The following is a 22,587-nucleotide window of genomic DNA, read 5'->3' on the forward strand; positions in this document are numbered from 1 at the left end:
CTCTGCAGAGATCTCAGCTGGTCCATGAGTCTTTCCTTGCCCCTGCAAAGTACATAAAATTCATTATTCTTCCTGGTAGATGTTCTCTTCAGCCCCATCAGCACCAGCTTAAAAAATTAAGCTGCTCTCTCTTCAAAGGTTATTTTTGTTTTTTTTTTCCTCATTCTTCTCTATATCTATATAAGCAGCGGGACCTAAATGACCCTCACATCTCCAAGGTCACAGACAGTGTTCCTGAGGGCTGTTGCTAGAGGCTGTTCTTGGCAATTTCCTGCCAGTGTTGGAGTGAGAGTGGCTGCTTGGCCCCCTGCCACTTCCCAATTTAGATCTGTCTGCCCTGTGTCACCAGACCAGAGGGAGACACTATCACAGAGAGCCACTGCTGGCAAGGAAGCTCTTTTCAAAGGTAGGAGATTGTACTTTCTTCAGACCAAAGACAGTAGCTCTCACAGTGCAGGGCTGCACTTCTTCCAGCACAGTCACTCCCCTACATAGGGGCTCTTCTCTCTTTTTGTTTTATTTTTTAAATGAGACCCTTTGCTTTCTAAAAATACCCTCACAGTTGCTACCATTTGTCATGTAAAGGACAATGTGATTCTAGGAGGCTGGAGTTACAGGAGAATAGGTATTATGAGAGACAGTTCTTCACCTTATAACTGTCTTAGGTTTGCGGTTTTTCATAGAGCCCCTTGGTACTTTAACTTGTCTCTGTTGCTTTCGTGATCTCTTGTACTTGATAGGCAAGCCCTTTCACTCCTTCTGACTTCTACAGGCTTCTATTACCTTTCGTTTGGTTTGTTTTGAGGGGAAAAATTATTTGCATGTGTGGATGTGATCTGTTTTATACTATTTAGTCTTTTTGACAAGTTCCCAATAATTTGTATTTGTTTATATTCATTACAGTTTTTATTTGCCGTCCTGTTCAAGGTCCTTTCTCTTCCCCCACAATCTGTATGTTCTTCTGTGCTTTTGGGGATCGTGAGAGATATGATCAGTGATTTGCGACAGTTCTGAGCTTGGAGTCCCCTCTTTTCCAGATAATTTGGTGTCATCTTAAACCTTCCTTCTAGCTGTCAGGAAAAGGTAGTGGATCCAAGTCTTGGAATGATGATGGTGGAATCTTGAACTTTGAAGCTGGAAGTCTGGAGAGTGCCCATTACGTCTTAAATTAACCAGCAGGGTTGATATATGGGCTGCCTCCTCGTATCTCTTCCTGAGATCCCTTTTAGTTACTCTGAAATTTCATCAGGTTTTAGGCCTTCTGACCTTCTTTCCATAACCTTTTGAGTATTAATTTTGTGCTGTGGATAAAATCCTTGTTGATTCCTGGCCTGTATTCCTTCCCCAGTTCACAACTACTCATTCCTTCAACCCCCCTCCACCAAGTAAATCTCAAGAAAACTGGTCAGGGCACATTCTGATACCCTGTTGTGTCAGCAAAGATGACTGAAACTGATAGTACCCTGCTTAATAAATGAGAGCACACCCTGTACTGAATTCCTTGGTTTCTGTGGCCATCCATTCCAGGTTGGGTCTGCCTCCACGCTATCTGTACCTAAACTCTCACAGCAGGTCATTGCTGGGAGACTGGACACAAAAACTAAGGGCTAGATCTGTCACCTATTAAAAGGGAATTCTGTGGACTTTAATGGGAGCTGCAGTAGTGCCCAAGGTGAGAGGTATTCTTGCCTTTCATGAACCACTGAAATCCTTTCTATCAGGAAGTTAGTCTAACTGGCAGCTAGTAGGAGCTACTTCTGTCCACCCCTTTTATGAATTTAGGAACTATCAGGCAGGGTCCAGGTTCCCTCTGATACTCCACAGTACATGCCATTCCATATATAGACCAGAAAGCAAGGTAGGATAGGGTTTTCTATTCAAGCTACGACTAGTGAGCGAAACCCTCCCTGGAGTTTCCAACCCCATATGGCCAGGAGAGTAGCTCCCTCCTTGAATCAGTCTTAAAATGTCCTGAATGGTGGAGCCATCAGGCCATGCATTCTGTCCTTATTTTCATAATTCATTTCCTGGGCTACTGGGCAATTCCTTAATGGTTTTAAATTCCACTGGCGGTGTTGGTCCCTGATGATGATCTTGATTGAATGCAGGACCTTTGCTCTCCCCATAGAAAAATAGACTGTAGAACGGAATGGAATACAGCTACCTGGTGCCGTGTTTACTTGGGGCAAACTGTCCTCCAGCACCAAGAGACCCAGATTGGACTAAGGTATTTTCTCTGTTGACCATGGAATCCAAGACGGTTGTTCCTTGGGCGCGGATGTTTACAAGATGGTTTGTAGTTTTTTACTTCTTATCCATTTTCTATGGGTGCTGCCTTTTGCTTTAATTGGATTCTCAAAAACCACAAGTGAAGAAAACAGCAGATTGCTGGGAGTTTTCACCAGCCGATAGGGAGCCACGTATACACAAGTCACCTTCTTCTGCAAAGCCTTTTTACCCCAAGACATGTGACTGTGAGGAACGGGGATAGTTGCTGGTATCCATGTTATGTTTTTTCATCCTCTTGTCTGATTAATGGTTTCACCGTTGGCCACTGCTGCAACTCTTATGCCATAGTGATGCTTTCCAAAGTGCTGAAGTGTTCCAGCACTGCAGATGGGATGTACTTGGTACATAATGCAACAAAGAAAGGGCTAAAGTGTGTTTGTGAGCATAAACAAAAGCCTATGTAAACATGATGTCTTGGCATTCCTTTGCCATATTTACTGTTTCAATGACTTCTATATTAAGCGTCTTCAGTTTTACAATTCAAAGAAATGACTGGGGGTTTTTTTACGTGTAAGTTGACCCTGAAAATGGAGCAGAGCTTAGCAATCTAGGTCTGAGGTACTTTAGCAGTTCTTTCCTATGCTTATACCTCTACATTAAGATCAACCCTGATCTCTGTCCTGAGGTTTCAAGCCTGACTGAGTTGGGGCTTCCTTTGTCCTGGGATTCTTGTTTATAGAATTCCATTCCAATTCCATCCTCGGAGTCTCTCAGTGGCTGGCAAGCCTTCCTATTCAGGTAGGTATCTCTGATCATTCATATCCCCCCTATTTCACCAGTTCTTTCTTCCTCTTTTATTTTCCCCTCTCTCTGCCCTGTGTGGGAGGGAGAGTTATCCAGCGATTGGAACACTAGATTGGAAGTTGTAAAATCAAAGTCCTGCTGCTGGTTGTGCAGCTGGTTCACTGTGATCTTGAGGTGGAGATTAGGTCACTTGTCCAGTTTCCCCATTCATAAATATGGAAATAGTAGAAAAAAGGCAACAAAAATTATTAGAGGTACAGAAAGGCTTCCAGATTCCAGTTTAGAAAGGAGATGAATAAGAAGTGATATGATAGACGAGAATAAAAAGTGTGGTGTACAGAAAAGGTGAGTCAGGCACTCATTTATGCTCTTTCAGAATGTAAAAACAAGGGGATGCTCAATGAAATTAAAAAGCAGCTTATTTTTGTGGTCAGTAAACCAGATGACTGATCCCCACAACAGTCTGGTGCAGTAGGTAATTCTAATCAGTGTGAACTTGGACTCTGCAGAATTGCTATAGCTAACACATGGGAATTGTCCATATGCTGTCCAACAGGGTGGTTAGCACAGTCATTGTAAAACTGGTTAAAAGGTATTCTAGCCCCACTGTACATATGGGGAAACGGAGGCAAAGAGGTAAAGGGCCAGATTTTCAGAATAGCTCAGCTCCCTTATAGGCACCTCAATTAAATGGCCAATTCCCAGTGAAAACAGCTTAGATGCCTAAATGGGAGTTGAACATCTACCTTGCCATAACTTGTTCCAAAAACAAGGGTCAGTGCCAGGGCTTTTGCCTCCCAGTTTTGCACTCAGACTCTAGAGCATTGCCTCCTCTTGTTCTCTGTGGGTATATCTACACATTAAAGAAAAACCCGTGGCTGGCCCATGCCAGCCAACTCAGGCTCATGGTGCTCAGGCTGCGGGGCTGCTGCATAGACTTCTGGGCTCAGGAGCCTTCCCACCCCACAAGGTGGACTGGTTTATATCTACCTGGAATAATGCATAGGTACTTGTCTGTTATAGCCAGCATTTCGAGACTGTGGTGATAAATGCTATAGGAAAATCTAAGATGTTTTTATAGCATCACAGATGTGCAGACACTTCCCAGCCCCAAGGAGCATGTGGTCCAACTGCTACGTGCACAAGAAAACAAATGCAGAGAGTGAACAGAAATGTACAATGAGAGAAAAAGAGGCTGTTGGAAATGGAGTTTCCGAGCCTAACTGTGTAGCAAGGAACCTTAAGATGCCCAAAACCAAATGTCCTCGTGTGATGCTCAAATGGGCATTTAAGTATCTAAAATGGGCATTTACATGATACTACCAATTTTGTGCAGGATTTTGACATTTTCCTGAATGTGTCCGCATGAAAACTGGGTCCTGTGTGCTGGAAAGGGGCCAGGGTAGGGGGCAGAGAGTGGGTACGTGTATGTTAGCTTCTTAATCTGGTCAACATCCTAAAGGGGAAAAGGGACACCAACAGATTTCAAGCTCTTCCTAGCTTTTCTAGCTGTGAAATGCTTGTTTGCTTTCATTTTGTTGCTCTAGGAAGAACATTCACAAAGGGAAGCTCATGGATCTCACCTTCACAGCCATTGTCCCGCTGCTTCTCGGAAGCGTGGGGCTCTTCACCCTCTTCAGGCTGCTGCAGCGAATGAGGATGCGAGCCTACCTCCAGGATGCAATAGTGGTGATCACAGGAGCTACATCTGGCCTGGGGAAAGGTGGGTCTCCAAGTGCACTGCAAGGTGGCAGGAGGATGGGAGTCTGGGGCGCAGAGGGGTCTGAAGAGGAATTGTTTGTTCAGAGCCACACCCTTGTGAACATGTAACAGCACGGAGCAGAACGTTTCTGTGCCTTTGCACCTTGGAGAGGTAATGGGAATAGCCGTACATCCAAACCAATCACAGCCGCCCAAACTATACGCTTCCATGTAGGATACCATACCTCAGCACTTACTAGTAAGGCCCCTATTCTTTGTTTATATAAACTTGAGAGCTCATTGAAGTGAATGACTGGTAGCAGAGACCCTATGCTGTCAGGGGTCTTTGCCCACCTAACATACTGGGAAAGCCAGGAGAGCAGACTGACAGATCCTACAGATACATGGAAAATTCAAAGACTCTTATGTCAACTTTATAAATGCTAGATGTATTTGTATGGGCTGGGGTTGTATTCTGGCTCCATGGGAAAGTTACAGGAGTTTTATACAGGAACTAAAATCATTGGAGGAGGGGCGCAATTTAATGCACATCTCTAGGTTGGTAATAAGTTTGGAGAAGCCTCACATTGCATAGACTGGTTTGATGGGGAGAGAACGGCCACTCAGATCTGATCCAAGAACTTACATGGGACTGTGAGGGATAGGCCCTGCGAAAGGACCTGGCATCCTTTAAAACTTGCGAGGGTCTCTGTAAGGTAGATGGGTGACCCTTGGTAAGACAGAAGTGTGTACAGGAGTTGTTCATTGTTTTAAGATTTGTCTTCTCTGAAATGCTGTTGTTCTGAATAAATACTTTGCTTTATGAAAGCTGGCTGGTCCCTGGTTAACCCTGTCATTGTCACTGAGAGAACAGGACTGCAGGCACTGAACTAAAGTCAGACCTGCTGAAAGGATTTCAGAGAATTGCTAGAGAATTCAGAGAGTTGTGGGACTCCGTAGAAGCCTGAGACCTAAGTGGGGTGCCCTCAAGGAGGACACAAAGGGCTTAAAGGTGCAGATACCTCAAGAACTGTGACACAGACCATTTCTAAAAGACCTTCTGGAGCTGGTGGTCTGGACTCGTCTCCTCTTGTACTTCCAGATTATATTTTCCGCAGTCTATTCCTGTCCACAGTTATGGGGCATGATTCTATGCATGCTTCTCTCTCCTTGGGTGCAATTTCCAAGTGGGCAAATTTTAAGTTCAAACACTCCACCCCACCACTGTCAGTGGGAGCCAAGAACTTTAAGAAATGCAAAGGTGGTTCATTTAAACAGCCATTAAGTATGTGACCTGGTAGCTTTTGTCAGTGGGAGACTTATGAGCTGCCTGGGTGGATGTGCTCTATAATTCTTCTTCCCAGAATTGCCTTAAAAAACTTAGTGTCCTTTCTGCTGTCTTGTGACTTCTTGTTGCCACTTGTACAGCTTTTGTGTGTACTACCTTTTTGTGTGGATTTGTCCTTGAGGAGCAGCAACCTCACTAGCAAAATATACTGGATGCCCATCTCAGCCAGTCAGAACTGAAGATCTGCAAGTGTGAGGGGGCGGGAGGCAGGGAGGAGTATCATGTTTCATGTTTGGAAGAGAGACAGAACTAGTGTCCTGCGAGAGACCTTTGAAGTCCAAGTAGCGTATTACAATTTAAATGCCATACATTTATTGGGAGTCGCTTTCCTACTTGTTGCTTTTTCAACTAAGGAGCAAGAAGGGATCCTCCCAGCCAATGTTCCCTCTAATTTTTGACACGCCATGTGTGCAAAAAATTTCTTCTGTGCAAATTTTTGTTGGCATAGTGTTTCACCGTGTGTGCGGGGTTTAGGATCTGTGTGCGCATGCACACACACACAGCTTGGAGGGAACAGTGCTCCCAGCCCAAAGCTCTTATCCCCTTTTCAAATTTTAGTTCCACCCATTATGCAATCAGTTTTCCTCTCTTATAGGCTCTGCTGCATTAAAACCCCAAGAAGAGCTTATGCCATCTTTTTTCCCAGGGCTATTTATACATTGACACATCTAATTACCCTTGGCTACATATTGTTCCGCACCCTTAAATGTCATCACAAAGCAGTCTAGTGTAATGAATAAGGGACTTATTTCATTAGGTCACGATCAAAGGGCGTGGAAGAACATAAAGCTGCCCTAGTAGTTAAGAATTACACCAGAAATAAATAGCCCTGAGAGAGGGATAACATCACGTTATTTTTTGTTGCCTTTTCTTAAGGGTTAGAATAATAGTAGCTGGGTGGATAAGAGTTATCATTAGGGCCCTACCAAATTCACGGCCATGAAAAACATGTCACAGACTGTGAAATCTGGTCTTGGGTGCTCTTACCCTATATTATACAGATTTTACAGGGGAGACCAGCATTTCTCAAAATGGGCGTCCCAACCCAAAAGGGAGTTGCAGGGGGGTCACAGGGTTATTGTCATCCTTGCTTCTGTATTGCCTTCAGAGCTGGGTGGCTGGACAGAGGCAGCTGTTAGTGGGGCACTCAGCTCTGAAGGCAGTGTCCCGCAGACAGCAGCGCAGAAGTAAGGATGGCAATACTATACCAGGCCATCCTTACTTCTGCGCTGTTGCTGCTGGCGATGGCTCTGCCATCAGAGCTGGGCTCCCAGCCCGCAGCTGCTGCTCTCCAGCTTCCCAGCTCTGAAGGCAGCGCCGCAGCCAGCAGCAGTTCAGAGGTAAGGGTAGAAGTACTGCAACCCTCCCTACAATAACCTTGTGACACCCCCCTGCCCCCCCCCACAACTCCTTAATGGGTTAGGACCCCTAAATTACAGCACCTTGAAATTTCAGATTTAAATAGCTGAAATAATGAAATTTATTTTAAAAATCCTATTACTGTGAAATTGACCAAAATGGACTGTGAATTAGGGATGTAAAATAGTAAACGGTTAGTCAGTAAGCATTAGTCTTACCGGTTAACTGTCCTAACCATTAACCACAGCTGTGCCGACCGGCCAGTGGCCCCAGCCATACTGGCCAGCAGGAGTGGCCCCAGCGGTTAATCAGTTAAACAATATAATTTTAATCATTTAAACGGTTAACTTTTTTAAACAATATTTACATCCCTACCGTGAATTTGGTAGGGACCTAGTTATCTCACTGCAATGCCAGGCTGTAGTCTCCCTTCATAGAGAATGAAGCTGCCATTATCCATGACCCTAGTGCATTTGGCTAGGAATGATTTTCCAAGGCCCCTGATGTTGCAGATGCCTGAAGAGGCAGTGTGTCCATTTGTTATGTCCCTCCTCCCCATCTCTCTCCACCTTCCAATGGCATAAGGCATTTGTTTCTAGTCCAGGAATGTTAAAATACTGGACCTTAAACTACAACTTTGATTTACCGAAAAACTAGTTTAGATCCTTTTTTGGGGCAATGATTTCCATTGCACTGGCATCTAGAGGCTAAGGCCCCGGTGTGCTAGGCACTGTATATGCACAACAAAAAGATGGTCCTTGCCCAAAAGATTTTACTTTATGTTTTAAGACTAGAGACAACAGGTGGACATGGGGAACGTAAGGGGACAGTAACATAGTTATGAGCAGTGGCCAGAACACGCCAACTGCCTAACCATTGTTAAGTGTTTCTAAAAGACAGAGCTTCTCTCTTACTCCAAGGCCTTTCTGCTGGGACTCATGCTTCTGAGGCAGCCTGGCTTTTCAGACAAAAGATGAAAAATTAAGATACTACTGTAAAAATAAAAAGCTTTTCTATTAGAAATGTGGTATAAAGAAAATGTGTCTTGCTATGGGTTTAAGATTCTGTTGGCGGGTTTGTGAGATGATTTGGTCACGTGATCAACATGGCCATCTCCAACCCATACTAATGGGATCTTTAGTGCACGTCTCCAGCTATAAAATAGATACAAAATCTGTTTCTGGCATTAAAACATCTGCTCTTCTTTTACCCCCTTCCTCCAAAGAATGTGCAAAAGCTTTCCATGCAGCTGGTTCCAGACTGGTGCTCTGTGGCAGAAATGGTGAGAGACTGCAGGACCTGGTGCAGGAGCTCTCTGCCAAGGCCAATCACGCAAAGAATGTAAGTGTAGGGAGAGAATGGGCTGTTACATCCTGGTGCTGGGTTTGCTGTTCATTCCATTACAGGATATGCAGAATTTCTTGTTGGCTGTGTTGAATGAGAAAGTTGCAATCCTGCAATTATCAGCAGTTTATGCTGCATGTATGGGAGTGTAATCTAGTGATGTGTCCTGTCTTGCAGAAAATGTTCATGAGTCAACCAGCTTAAAAATGATGCATGATTTAACAAACCAAGTGTGTGCATGCAGGGTATAGACCTGTACCTCGGGCACAGTAACTTAACTGACTTTAATTTTGTTTTTGATCTCTACCTATGAAATTGGTTGGATAAAAGAATAGTATCTGGCCAATGAAGTTCTTCTTAGTGGTGCAGGTACAATCCCAGGATAACACAACGGGCTGGGACTCTTTGACCATATCCGACTTATTTTATCTAACAAAGTAGTAACACACAGGAGCAAGAGAGATTCCAGGGGGATCGCACTTGCTCACTCCCTGCCTGCCTGGTGTTGGGAGCAGACCAAAGCGCAGTGCACTCCAGCTATTCTGTACTGATTTATTGGCCCACAGGGGGCTGTTACATGTTGACTCAACTTAGAGCTGCCGTAGGGAGGTGCAAAGGTGATTTAAAGCTGCCTTTTGATCCTCTCACCTTGTTCCTGCACCAGCTGCAGAAAAGGAGCAACTTAGAACTGAGGCCCTTACTTGTATCTCTCTCTGTCCTAACAACACATCCCTCCCAAACAGAACAGAACAAACTGGAGGGATGTGTGTATGGTACCTCCATGCACTCTGGCATTTACTTCCACAACTCTAAGCAACACAAGAATTTTCTGCTGTGCTCTTGGGCCAGATAATAATGCCATTTCTGTTTCCTCATTAAAGAGCTCTTTGTCTCTGCTACTTCCACCCTTCACATTGCCACAAACCCTTCCCTAATGCAGAAGGGTGATCCATGATTGTAAAGTGTTACCAGTCTACTGCGGCTCAGATCCCCAGTAGTTTGAGGATGGGACTGCTTGGAGGATGTGGGTAGGGAAGAAGAGTGGACTATTCCCGATAGGGACTGTCCTGCGGAAGTCTGACAGGATATAACAAGTAGAAGAAAATTGATCTCCACACCACTCCATTTCATTACCCTTGTTACTTCCAGTGCTGGGAAGATCAAGAGGTGGCCCAGTTATGAGGATCATAGAGTTCTAAGATGTGGCCAGGGGCAGCCACCCTCTCTACCAGTAATACTCAGACCTCAGTGTTTCAGGATCAGCATTACCCAAAAGAGTCACAGTAGTGTGAATTCATTGTTTCATTTACCAAGCCTCAGTCTAAAGTATCACTGCTTGATGCTATGGAAGTGTGATCTGAGATTGACATGGTCCCAGCATACAGTTCTTCAGATTAAGATGGAACATTGCATGCTGGAACCTGTAGTTTCTTGAGTCCATACCAAAGGAAATGGAAATTTTCCTCTACTGATGATTGTGGGCTCCTTCCAAGTAGCCACTGCAGCCTATGATCGGACAAAGATTGGGTGATCCTGCCTTCCCAGCTTTGAAGGTACATTCCTCTTCTTTGCACCTTCTCCCTAAGAAATGGGAATGAATGGGCAGAATGTCCAGGAGCCCAGAAGAAGCCTTTTGCTAACATGTAGTTTGTTCACAGATACACAAACCTTTCACTGTGATCTTTGACCTCTCTGATACTAAAATGGTAGTAAGTGCTGCTGAAGAGATCCTGAAGTGTGTGGGTCATGTGGACATACTGATCAACAATGCAGGGATCAGTTACCGAGGAACGATATTGGACACGGGGATGGATGTGGACAAAAAAGTGATGGAAACCAACTACTTTGGTCCTATAGCATTCACAAAAGGTACATGCTACTTCTCCCTTCCTCATGCATTCAAGCGGGGCTGTTTCTTAGCTCTTCAGATCAGGATTACCTCTGCCCCTTGTTCTAATTGCCTACCCATTGCTCTCTGCTTTACATTGCCACGCCATTCTTAATCCTAATAAGATTCTTCAGAAAAGACCTCCTGAATTCTTTGCTCTCTCAATTCTCAGAGGCCCTTGCACTAAAATAGCTTCTTCCGTAATTGTTGCATATCCATATTATTTGTGTATCCCTGGTGACAGCCCTATTGTGTTTGTCTGGTTTGGAAAAGTTTCTATGTAGACAGCAAAACTGGGATCCATCTGGGAAGTAGTTACCTGACACGAGTTTAGAAATATTGAAACCAAGAGCAAAAGCACCCTTTATCACTTCCGAGAGGCATTTCGTTCTGCCAAGCCATAGAGGGTTAGAAAAAGACAGACACCTTTATTGATAGCATATCTTACTCTACACAGAAGTAATTTGCCTCTCCTCCTTTTGTAATATTTCTGTTGCTCCCTGCCACTTTTGCTGTAGAATGTAAACCGTCCAGTCCTGCCTAAAATTGCCCAGAGTTTAGATAGGCTCAGCAGAGCCGGTCTTCTGTGAACTGTGCTTAGTTGCTTTGGCTTAACTAGAATCCCAGCTGAAGCTGCAGTTAGTGTTCAGGTTTAAAATGACAATCATGGTGCACGCAACCCTTTTGACCCCAAGGAGGGTAGCTCATGAGTCATTAGGAGTGTGTAGAATAGTTCATAATGGAGGGTGCCTCTGGTATTGCAGTCTCAAGTGGAGCTGGAAGATTGGGGTTGGGGGAGAAGAACGAGGAGAGAATGGACCTTCTTGGCATTGCTTAATCTGGGGCCTAACAAGGGGCTTTCACTTTAAGGTGAGCATCTTGTTAACCAGTGTCCCCTGGCCCTGCTCCTAAATTGGATCAGCAGACTTTAGATGACCCCAGGTGTCATAGTGACATGGCTCTTATAAACACGGATTCTGGTTAACAGTAACAGCAATTATTAATCTCTCTCTCTAGCTCTTCTGCCCTCCATGATCAAAAGACAACAAGGCCACATTGTGGTGATCAGCAGCGTTCAAGGCAAAATAAGCATTCCTTTCAGATCAGCATGTAAGTAGCTGTACGCAGGACGGGGAATAGGAGTCCAGGGCACTTGAGTGGAGGGCTGAATATTTGGATACTATTTCCACTGCACCCATCCTTGGAGGAGGCACTATGCATGGAATGCAAGAGCTGTGGAACATTCTCAGTGTGGGCTCAACCCTCTGACACAGTGGTCAGAAGTGTTCAAGGGAGGGGAGCCTTGATCATAAGTCTTAAAATCTTCATAGACTGAAGCGCTGGTCTAAAATTCTCATGGGAGGGCAGGCTAGACTCTCCTTCCTTCCCTGACAGCTTCATGGCATCGATCCATGCTAATGTCTGAGAGCCCCTGCAAACTTTAGTTACTAGGATTTAGCTCCATAATGGTATTGCCATTTATCCATGGTCTTTTCCTGGCTGCTGCGTGACAGTTCTCCCTGGGTGTAAGGATTCTGGGAATGTAGAAGCGAATCCTGTTACTTAAAGAGCACAGTATTTTTATCAAATCCATAAGCAGATAAGGTCTTTGGCATGAAGAGCCTGCAGTCGAATTTGGACATATAAGGGTAATAATTCAGACTCACTCAAGACGAGCCATCTGTGAAAAAATTAGTGTAGGAGACCTCAAGGAAATAGAGATTTGAAAGGAGAGAGGGAGAGTGCTTGAAACGTGGGAAATTGGAGACCATTTCAAGCATAGACTGCAGGATGGAAAGAAGATACAAAGCTGAGAGATAAGAGGGAACAGTAAATAAGGAGGAATGCACAGACGGGTTGTACGATGAAATGAGTGGAACTGTAAAGAGTCTGGTAGGGGAGGAGCTTGAACTTGATATAGAAGGAGAGGGGAAGCCAGTGAAGGGTTTCAAGAAGGGGTTGTGATGTGTTCAGAGCAGCAGCAGCAGAAGATAACAATGGTGATGTTTTGAATAGATTAGGTTGGGGGAGAACAAGATAAGCTGAAGTAGTTGATACAATATGCTCCAGGCCTGGACCCAGGTTTTGGAAGTTGGGATGATGAAGAGAATATGGATTTTAGAGACCACATAAGTGACAGGACTTAATGAGAGCCTGAATGTGGGTTGGAGTAGGGAAGAAAAGAGATTCCAATTATATAGTCTTGCAGACTCCATGATGGGGGAGAATTAGAGTGTTCCTATTGGACTGGGAAGAGAAACTTTGGGCAGTAGCTCAATTGAGGTGGGGGGGTGCATGGAAAAAAAGGTGAATAAATCCTGCCTAGGTTGTATTACTTGTCTCTGCTCCCACCTAGTTGTATGATCAGGTTTTTAATTAAGTAAATGTATTTGAAAGAAGCCACTCCCTGAGCCTGCTCTATGCCTTGTCATATCAGGCCCTGCTGTCCTGCTATTGGGAATTATATTCCTGCTCTATGTATTTCCTCAATTGCTCTTCTATGCTGAACTCCAGCTCTCTTATCAAACGTGAGAGGCAGTATTGATTGTTCGAGGGCCTTCAGCCCACGTCCGATATTAAGCCCTGTATCCTAGCCAGCTTCCAATTTGGGTAATGACATTTTGCCTTTTGAAAATGCCTCTAACTTCCATTAAGAGTTGCTGTTCTTCACTTCTTGTAATGAAGCAATATAGTGTTGCAGTGTGCTGTTAAATGGTGCTGTGCTTTAGTGACAAAGGGGTTGCAGGTGAAAAAATTTGCCTGAACCCTGCTCCTCCCCCCTCTGACTGCACGCCCAAGTTGTGTTTTGCAGATGCAGCGTCCAAGCATGCCACCCAGGCCTTTTTTGACTGCCTGCGAGCGGAGATGGAACAGTATGAAATCGATGTGACTGTTGTGAGCCCTGGCTATATTCAGACAAACCTGTCTGTCAATGCTGTAACTGCAGATGGATCTCGCTATGGAGGTGAGGATTGGCCTTCTGCCAAATTAAATGTAAAAATTTAATAAGAGCCAAAAACTCAAAAGGTAATAACAAAATGTTTTTTAAGTACATCAGAAGCAGGAAGCCTGCTAAACAACCAGTGGGGCCCCTGGATGATCGAGATACAAAAGGAGCACTTAAAGATGATAAAGTCATCGCAGAGAAACTAAATGAATTCTTTGCTTCAGTCTTCACAGCTGAGGATGTTAGGGAGATTCCCAAACCTGAGCCGTCTTTTGTAGGTGACAAATTCTGAGGAATTGTCACAGATTGAAGTGTCACTAGAGGAGGTTTTGGAATTAATTGAGAAACTTAACAGTAACAAGTCACCGGGACCAGATGGCATTCACTCAAGAGTTCTGAAAGAACTCAAATGTGAAATTGCAGAACTATTAACTATGGTTTTTAACCTGTCCTTTAAATCAACTACTATACCCAGTGACTGGAAGATAGCTAATGTAACGCCAATATTTAAGAAGGGCTCTAGAGGTGATCCTGGCAATTACAGACCAGAAATTAGTTAATTACGGCAATTACAGTACCGGGCTAATTAGTTGAAACAATAAAATTGTCAGACACTTAGAAGAACATAAATTGTTGCACAAAAGTCAGCATGGTTTCTGTAAAGGGATATCATGTTTTACTAATTTATTAGAGTTCTTTGAGGGGGTCAACAAACATGTGGAGAAGGAGGATCCAGTGGACATAGTGTACAGTAACTCCTCACTTAGTCGTCCCGGTTAACGTTGTTACGTTGCTGATCAATTAGGGAATGTGTTCATTTAAAGTTGTGCAATGCTCCACTATTATGTTGTTTGGCTGCCTGCTTTATAATATACCTGTAATTAAATTGCTTGTTTAAAATGTATATAATGCCTTTTGTCTGGCAAAAAAAAAATTTCCCTGGAACCTAACCCCCCCTAGTTACATTAATTCTTATGGGGAAATTGGATTCACTTAACATCGTTTCATTTAAAGTCGCATTTTTCAGGAACATAACTACAACGTTAAGTGAGGAATTACTGTACTTAGATTTCCAGAAAGCCTTTGACAAGGCCCCTCACCACAGGCTCTTACGTAAATTAAGTTGTCATGGGATAAGAGGGAAGATCCTTTCTTGGATTGAGAATTGGTTAAAAGACAGGGAACAAAGGGTAGGAATAAATGGTAAATTTTCAGAATGGAGAGGGGTAACTAGTCGTGTTCCTCAAGGGTCAATCTAGGACGAATTCTATTCAACTTATTCATAAATGATCTGGAGAAAGGGGTAAACAGTGAGGTGGCCAAGTTTGCAGATGTTACTAAACTGCTCAAGATAGTTAAGATCAAAGCAGACTGTGAAGAACTTCAAAAAGGTCTCACAAAATTAAGTGATTGGGCAACAAAATGGCAAATGAAATTTAATGTGGATAAATGTAAAGTAATGCACATTGGAAAAAATAACCCCAACTATATATACAATATGATGGGAGCTAATTTAGCTACAACTGATCAGGAGAAAGATCTTGGAGTCATCGTGGATATTTCTCTGAAGACGTCCACGCAGTGAGCAGCAGCAGTCAAAAAAGCAAATGGGATGTTAAGAATCATTTAAAAAGGGATAGAGAATAAGACGGAGAATATCTTATTGCCCTTATATAAATCCATGATATGCCCACATCTTGAATACTGCATACAGATGTGGTCCCCTCATCTCAAAAAAGATATACTGGCATTGGAAAAGGTTCAGAAAAGGGCAACTAAAATGATTAGGGGTTTGGAACGGGTCCCATATGAGGAGAGATTAAAGAGGCTAGGACTTTTCAGCTTGGAAAAGAGGAGACTAAGGGGGGATATGATAGAGGTATATAAAATCATGAGTGGTGTGGAGAAAGTGAATAAGGAAAAGTTATTTACTTGTTCCCATAATAAAAACTAGGGGCCACCAAATGAAATTAATGGGTAGCAGGTTTAAAACAGATAAAAGGAAGTTCTTCTTCACTCAGCACACAGTCAACCTGTGGAACTCCTTGCCTGAGGAGGTTGTGAAGGCTAGGACTATAACAGGGTTTAAAAGAGAACTGGATAAATTCATGGACGTTAAGTCCATTAATGGCTATTTTAGCCAGGATGGGTAAGGAATGGTGTCCCTAGCCTCTGTTTGTCAGAGGGTGGAGATGAATGGCAGGAAAGAGATCACTTGATTATTACCTGTTAGGTTCACTGCCTCTGGGGCACCTGGCATTGGCCACTGTCCGTAGACAGGATACTGGGCTGGATGGACCTTTGGTCTGACCCAGTATGGCCATTCTTATGTACTCATAGGAAACACTATTGCTTCTCTACTAACAAACTACTCTCAACGCCTCCACCTTGGCAATTTGCCAGATCTCTGTGTTGCAGGCAAGAGAGTGATTGTATTAGCAGAGTTCTACAAAAGGGTTGCATCGGCCTCAGGAGTTTGGGGAATGGGGTTTTCCTCAGGGAATGGCTTTGATGCTGGCTGTAAGGGTGTCTCCGAGGAGTAGCACAAAAGCTGAGATCTCTCACAAAGAAGAAATTGCTATGTGGGGGTTACACAGGGACCTCAAGGGGCTTTAAATGGTACATATGAGCTGGCATTTTTAACAAGCCAATTCTGTGGCAGCCCACACCTGTTTGAAACAAGCTTAATTGACCATGTTTCTTACAGTGTTGCTGTAGCCATATTGGTCCCAGGATATTAGAGAGAAGGTGGATGAGGTAATCTTTTATTGGACCAACTTCTATTGATTAAAAAAAACATTACCTCATCCACCTGGTGTCTTTGTTTCTTACAGGGATACAAAGACTATCCAATGGAAAGGAGGCTGTTAGTTAAGAGGGAAGGAGGAAAATGAGTTCAGATTATTGAACTATAGCTCCAGCTGAGCTTTGGGGAATGTGGAAACTATCCTCGTCTCCCTCATTTCAGCCAGTCAATATGCACCTGGCATTTACGCAGTAAAGTAACAGCAAGTGAAACTTGTGAGAGTGTTCAACATTGGAGCCTCCATCCATAACTGAACTAAAATGTCTAATAATGCCTCTGGTGGACCACATGGTTCAGTGGTGGAGCAATGGCCTGGGATCTGGGAGGACCCCCTCTACTGACCCGAGCTCAGCCATCACCCCAAACTTGGACTCCCAACAAAGCCACCTGAAACTGGTTTAAAAGCAAGAATCTCACTGACAACAAAACTCTGAGCTTTCCTGGGGAAATAACCCTTCAGAAACGAGTGCTTACCTGCTGCGGTCCACGCTGATTTCCCTTTGCTCTTTACAGTTATGGACAAGAACACCAGTGAAGGCAGAACAGCTGCAGAGGTGGCTCAGGTGGTTCTTAATGCAGTGGGGCAGAAGAAGAAGGAGGTGCTCGTAGCTGGCTTACTGCCTTCCCTGGCTGTTTACCTGCGAACTCTGTCCCCCAGACTCTTCTTCACCTTTATGGCATCTAGAGCAAGAAAGGAGAGGAAAGCGAAGGACTCTTAGGCAGACCTTAGCTCCCACAGGCATTGACTAGGGAAAGGAAACGAACTCAGGCATCTTGGCTTTGTCTATGGACATGTTACTTCAAGAAACAAATTTAAAAGGTTCCATCTTACCATTGAGTGCAGAGTTGGAAGTTCCATTCAGACTACAGGAGGCCCACGGTGCCAGAAAACAGTGCCATACCATCACCTAGAGAAGGCTTCCTCTACTACAGGTGAACTGGCTGAAGCTGCAAGGGATAAGACCTGAGGAGAACCTTTCCCACTCTCCCCACCCTCATTTTGAGTTTTAGTGCTCTCCATTGAGTAGGAACCAGTGCTGGCTAAAGCCAAGCACAGGCAGATAGATGTTAGCTTTCCCCACCAAGTGCTTCCAGTGAACTTCAGTCCTCACCCAGGAGCTCTCCAGAGCAGAGTCTGCCCCCAATCTGATCCGGAAGTTATCCCTGGGGCTGGAATGGTCTACTGTGTCCCTAGTACATAGCATCACTTGATTTAAGCCAAAATTAACGGTTCAGTGCTGCTTTTTAAACAGTTTAAAGTGTCCAGGTCCAGTCTGGGATGACACCACGGATATCTGCACTGGATGGAGCATGAGTGACCCATTAAGCCACCTAACCTTCAGATCAGCGTTTGTATTCGCCTTTTCCTAAAGTAGCTCTAGAAAGACAAGCCCTCCACTGCTGTGTTTGGCTGCAGTGCGTGTTGCTGCCAGGTAAGCACTGAACACCTGTGAAAGGTGGTGGTGGCAGCAGCAGCAATGTGAACCTTGGACTGTAAAACGCACCCAGCGTTGTTCTGCTGCGTGCCTAGAGCAAGGAATAAGCTGTGACCCCTTTGGTGCCAGGCAACAAGCCTCGTGATGACAAGGGGTGGGAAGCGAACCTGTAGGTTCAGCTAATGGAGACAGACCCATATGGTTTTACCTGTTTTAAAGCCATTATATATTAATTGGGACCTATTACCCCAAAACACACTGTGGAAGCAGTATCCTGCTAAACAACTTCAGCACTGAGGCTCCAGGGAGAGGACACTGTATCTGTCCTCCTCCCATTTTCCCTGTGCCTAGTGGAGCGCCTCCCTCACAGAGGCAGGCAGGACCCTCATCCCTTCTCCTGAACACTGATTACTAGTGGGCAGGTTAGAATCTGTACCCTACAGGGGGGCAGTGTTGCTCAATTTTCCACTTGTTTGATAAGGCAGGCAGAAGCGGAGCTGAGTCATTCTTAGCTTCCTTATTTAAAAAAAAGACCCTGATAGCAGAAACTGAGTAAAATCCATCCACACCCAATCCCTGCACTCAGCTGTTAAGACCACATCCTGTGCTTATTCTGAGTCTCCATTTCTCCGCACTTTACCACTCTTGTGTGCGTCCTGCCTGTAAGTGCACCACAACTGATGGGAATAAAAGTTGTACTCCGTGTCCCTCCAGGGTTTGAAATGAAGTGTTTTGTGCTGCAGCCCGTGTCAGGCAATGCAGCTGAAGCTAATTTAGGGGAATTCCTGTGCTGGTGCCTTGCCAATGGGGAGTCAAGATGAGATTGTAGCACGATACACCTCAGTCCCGGCCTCTGCTGGCTTGGGCACAGTCTCACTTGTAGAGTAGCCCTCTCCGGCTTCTATTCAGGCAAGAGCTAGTTGTTGTGAAGGGCAGCCTTTTGCAAGGGTGAGGGGCTGGGCGGGCCTTCCCCTCAGAAACTCGCTTCAGGTTTTCACCTTAAAGTACTGAATTGCTTCGGCTCTGTGGTGACCCTTACCCCTGAAAGCCCTAGCAAAGCATTACATTGCAGAGCTGGTAACATAGGATAAACATTACAACTCCTTGGATGGCTGACACCACAAGCTTCTTGTGCAAAATCTCAGAGCTGAAGTTGTAGCTAATGGAAGCTTTCTGATTTACTAACTAAAGCTGAAGACTCTCCCCCCTAAGACTTAAATCCAAGGCATTACCAAGTACTGTTGTCCTTAACCTTGGAAGGGGAGCTTCCCTTCTACGAGGGGAACTTGTTCTGTGTTTGCTAGCTTAAGTTTTCATACCTTTGTACAATTGATGTGTTTTGTGTAGTTCTTGTTACACAGCCAGAATGTCATTTAACCTGCCTGGATCCTTGCACTGTTAGTGGAATATAGCACTTCTTACTAGTCTTTCCCACCTTGCACCATCTTCAGCTCCTAACAGTGGTTCTAACAGAGCCCAAATTGGCAAATTACCATTCTAGGTGCCACTTGTGATCATCACAAGGCTAGGTACACTCTGGCACATCACACCAAGCAGGGGGGGAAATGTTACCTGATGATGAAATAGTTTTAGAAGTGCACTGTACAATGAGATGAATGTATTTACAGCAAAATCACTGTAGCAGCCAGCTGGAATTTTGCACATTTTCTCCTCTCCCTCATGAAGTTTAAGAAAATACTTAGAGCACCTCATGGCAGCTGAGCATCTGACCTGCAGGAATGGTGGCCAGGCAGCAGTAGGGGCTGGAGTACTCATTCTGGGGAGGAGGCTGCCCTCGGAGGATCCTAACCCCTGCAGGACAAGAGAACCTCACATGCAAGGGTTACGAGCTTTACACAAAGGCTAGTGGGTAGCTCTTGTAAGCAGGGCTGGTGAGAGTCCTGCTGGAATGTAGTCTTAAGAGATGGCTACCTGCACATCTCATTCCATTGTGCAGGTTACTGAACATGCTTTGCACTTGTTTTAATCCCCTAACTTCCCTTGGCTGAATCATCTCTATCCCATCTCAGTTAACTGAATAAACGAATGGGGGGTGGAAACCAACACAGCCATCCTAAACCTCAGCTTCTGTAGTGACTCCTCACTGTCTCCATTGTTGATAATCCCATTACAGGCAGAACTGACAGTCTCAGCACAGGTCACTGCTTCATTCATGTCTCACACTGTGGCTTTCAGATGGCACAGAATTCACTAGCAGCCAGGGGATGGTGTTGCACTCTGTCAGATCAGTTCTCAGGTTATTAAACTGACACTTGAGGTAGTTCTGGGCTGTTTCTCCCTACACGTACCATTGTAGAGCATTGTGTCTTCCCCACACCTACCCCTTCTATACAAAGAGCTTAAACCCAAACATTACTGATGCTTAGGAGGAACTTAGTACAGGAAGAGTCAATTTTTAAGCACACCATCCAGAATCTTCCCCTTTGCCTGAGCTGGATCCTGCCTTCACTGTTTATACCTGCACATTTCTCTTGTGTTTGAAGCACTGAATTCTTCTTGTGACTAAGGTGCAATCTCCATTTTGCTGGGACAAACATTCATGGTAGTTGCTGGCTTTCCTTGATACTGACCTCTAAAATATAGAGATGAAGTGAGGGGTGTTTCCACATGTCTTCTCATACCTTAGCTGAGAGTGACAGCTCTCAGTTACTGTAAAAAAATGGAACCCAATTTCTCACTCTAGCAAGTAGGTCGAACTGTCTGTTCACATTTCAGCTTGTAATAACCCCCACCCCCTTTTTTTTTTAAATCACTAAACCTCAGCTGATCCAGATGCACATAAGGAGAGGCAGGTAGGGTTTAGTTCCAAGTCATACTGACCCCTCGTGGGCAAGGGAAGGAGTGACACTGACAGGTACCAGCACAGAGGCTCCTTGGCAGCGAAAGGAAATGATTGGTCTTGCCAGTCTTCCCTGTCAGGCAGGAATCTCTGCTTTGTACAGCATTGCTAAAGGAGCTAGGTGCAGAAATATTCCAGGAGCAGAAGTCCATGCCAGCTAGATCCCATCTGCCAAATGGTATGTTCCAGATGACTTCGATTAAGGCAAGATTTGAGAAATGAGAGAGTTGGAAAAGCACAACGCCCAGGTTGGGCACAGACAAAGCATTTGTTTCTTCTCCCCCTACCCCCAAAAAAAAAAAAGCGCAGGCAGCTGCTCATTGGTGCTATAAATAAAACAGCTGACATCTCAGCTACTTTTAACCTTGGATGGAGATAGCTATATTAGCAGCTTTTGTTAACACAACAAAGGCCAGGGCTTTCACAATGGCCTTTGTCTAGCGAAGCCAGCCAAGGCAGGAAGAGTCAGAAAAGTGAATTGAGTCCTGATACCACAAGAACTCCCTTTAAAGCCTCCATTTGGAATTGTTTATCGGCATTTCTAAATCTGAGCATTGAGAGTGACTCAAAACGCTGTTTGCAGGCTGTGAAATGTTAGCTTGTCATTAAGGCTAAGATTTTGTCATGGTTATTTTTAGTAAAAATCATGGACAGGTCACAGGCAAACAAAAATTCACAGAAGCCGTGACCTGTCTGACTTTTGCTGGTGCAGCTCCATGGTTTCCCCCACCACCGTGGTGGCTCGGAGCTTTGAAGTTCCCCCTCTGCCCATGGCCACTGGAAGCTGCAGGGTGACCATATTTCCCAAAGAGAAAATGGGACACCCACAGGTGTCCTGCTCCCTCTGATGCGAGGCTGTGGTCGGAACCCTGAGGAGGGCCCCCTCAGTTGTTTGTCCCGTCACTGGAACCCTGTCAGGGCCCCACTGGCTGTCAGCTCAAGTCCTGCAGCCCTGGGGGCTGAAGCAGAGAATGTCATGGAGGTCTCTAGAAGTCACGGGTTCCATGACTTCCATGACCTCCGTGTCATAAACATAGCCTTACTTGTATCCGTGCAGGTAGAGGACATATGCCTGGAACAAAAGCTTTGCCTTCCATACCCGATGCTTAAATGAAAACAGAAGACTACAAATCCCAGCCCTCGGCCAAAATATTCTGCTGAAATTACAATGTGATAGGGAGTTTTCTGGCCTGCTGTGCCATATGGATAAAGGTGAGTTTAGTTTGGTCTCTGACCTTGTGTGACTCCATTCCAAGGTCAGTACCTGAGCTTTGGAGGTCAAGTTGCAACAGCTATTTAAGCAGGCAGTACACCTGTTCAGGTTACAGGGTTCAGGTTACAGGGCTTTGCTCTCATGTCCAGGACAAACACCGGAAGCAGAACTGCCTTTCTGTAGCAGACCACACATACCATCACATCTGGCAGGAAGAGATAGGAGCCTGTGTCTACTCCTCTTTAAAATGCAGTTTTGCAAGATTGGTCAGTTACAAATGCTTTTCATTCAAGCAGAAGAGGATTTTGAGTGTTTCCAGCTAGGCATTTATGCACTAGATTGAATTTTTAAATTCCAGAATAGGGCATAATTACTTAGCAATTACACAGTTAAGTAGATGGCCTCTTGCATTGATGGCACGTTCCTCTAGAAGTTACCACCAGTGCCAAAGGAAGTAAATGATCAGGGCACATGTTGCTAATACTATTCTAATTTCACATAGTGGAATTATGTGCATGACAGTAACAAATGTGCATGACAGTAACAAAATATGACAAGGGTGAAGTAGTCAGCTGCTCCCCTCTGGAGCCCTCAACTCCAAAGCAGTTTAAGACTTACTACCACACCAAGAGAGCTTAATCTTACACCCAAT

The 22,587-nt window shown here is 44.6% G+C and overlaps 1 protein-coding gene across 8 annotated transcripts in view; it reads left to right on the forward strand.

Annotated features, from left to right (window-relative positions):
- The window catches only part of DHRS7B (dehydrogenase/reductase 7B), a 43,522-nt gene that overhangs the window by 13,982 nt on the left and 6,953 nt on the right, over positions 1–22,587 (forward strand). For 5 of the 8 annotated variants that reach the window (XM_043523782.1, XM_043523784.1, XM_037911380.2 and 2 more), the window contains exons 2-7: positions 4,581–4,756; positions 8,667–8,782; positions 10,444–10,654; positions 11,691–11,783; positions 13,486–13,638; positions 16,940–18,573. In XM_043523782.1, the coding sequence (XP_043379717.1) occupies positions 4,581–4,756; positions 8,667–8,782; positions 10,444–10,654; positions 11,691–11,783; positions 13,486–13,638; positions 16,940–17,145 (955 nt within the window). In that variant the 3' untranslated portion in view covers positions 17,146–18,573. Of the gene's footprint in view, positions 1–330; positions 407–4,580; positions 4,757–8,666; positions 8,783–10,443; positions 10,655–11,690; positions 11,784–13,485; positions 13,639–16,454; positions 18,574–22,587 lie in introns of those variants that run through there. The other 3 variants (XM_037911382.2, XM_043523785.1, XM_043523786.1) reach the window with 3 other exon arrangements.

This window comes from Chelonia mydas, chromosome 10 (genome assembly GCF_015237465.2).
Source record: "Chelonia mydas isolate rCheMyd1 chromosome 10, rCheMyd1.pri.v2, whole genome shotgun sequence".
Lineage (NCBI taxonomy): Eukaryota > Metazoa > Chordata > Testudines > Cheloniidae > Chelonia > Chelonia mydas.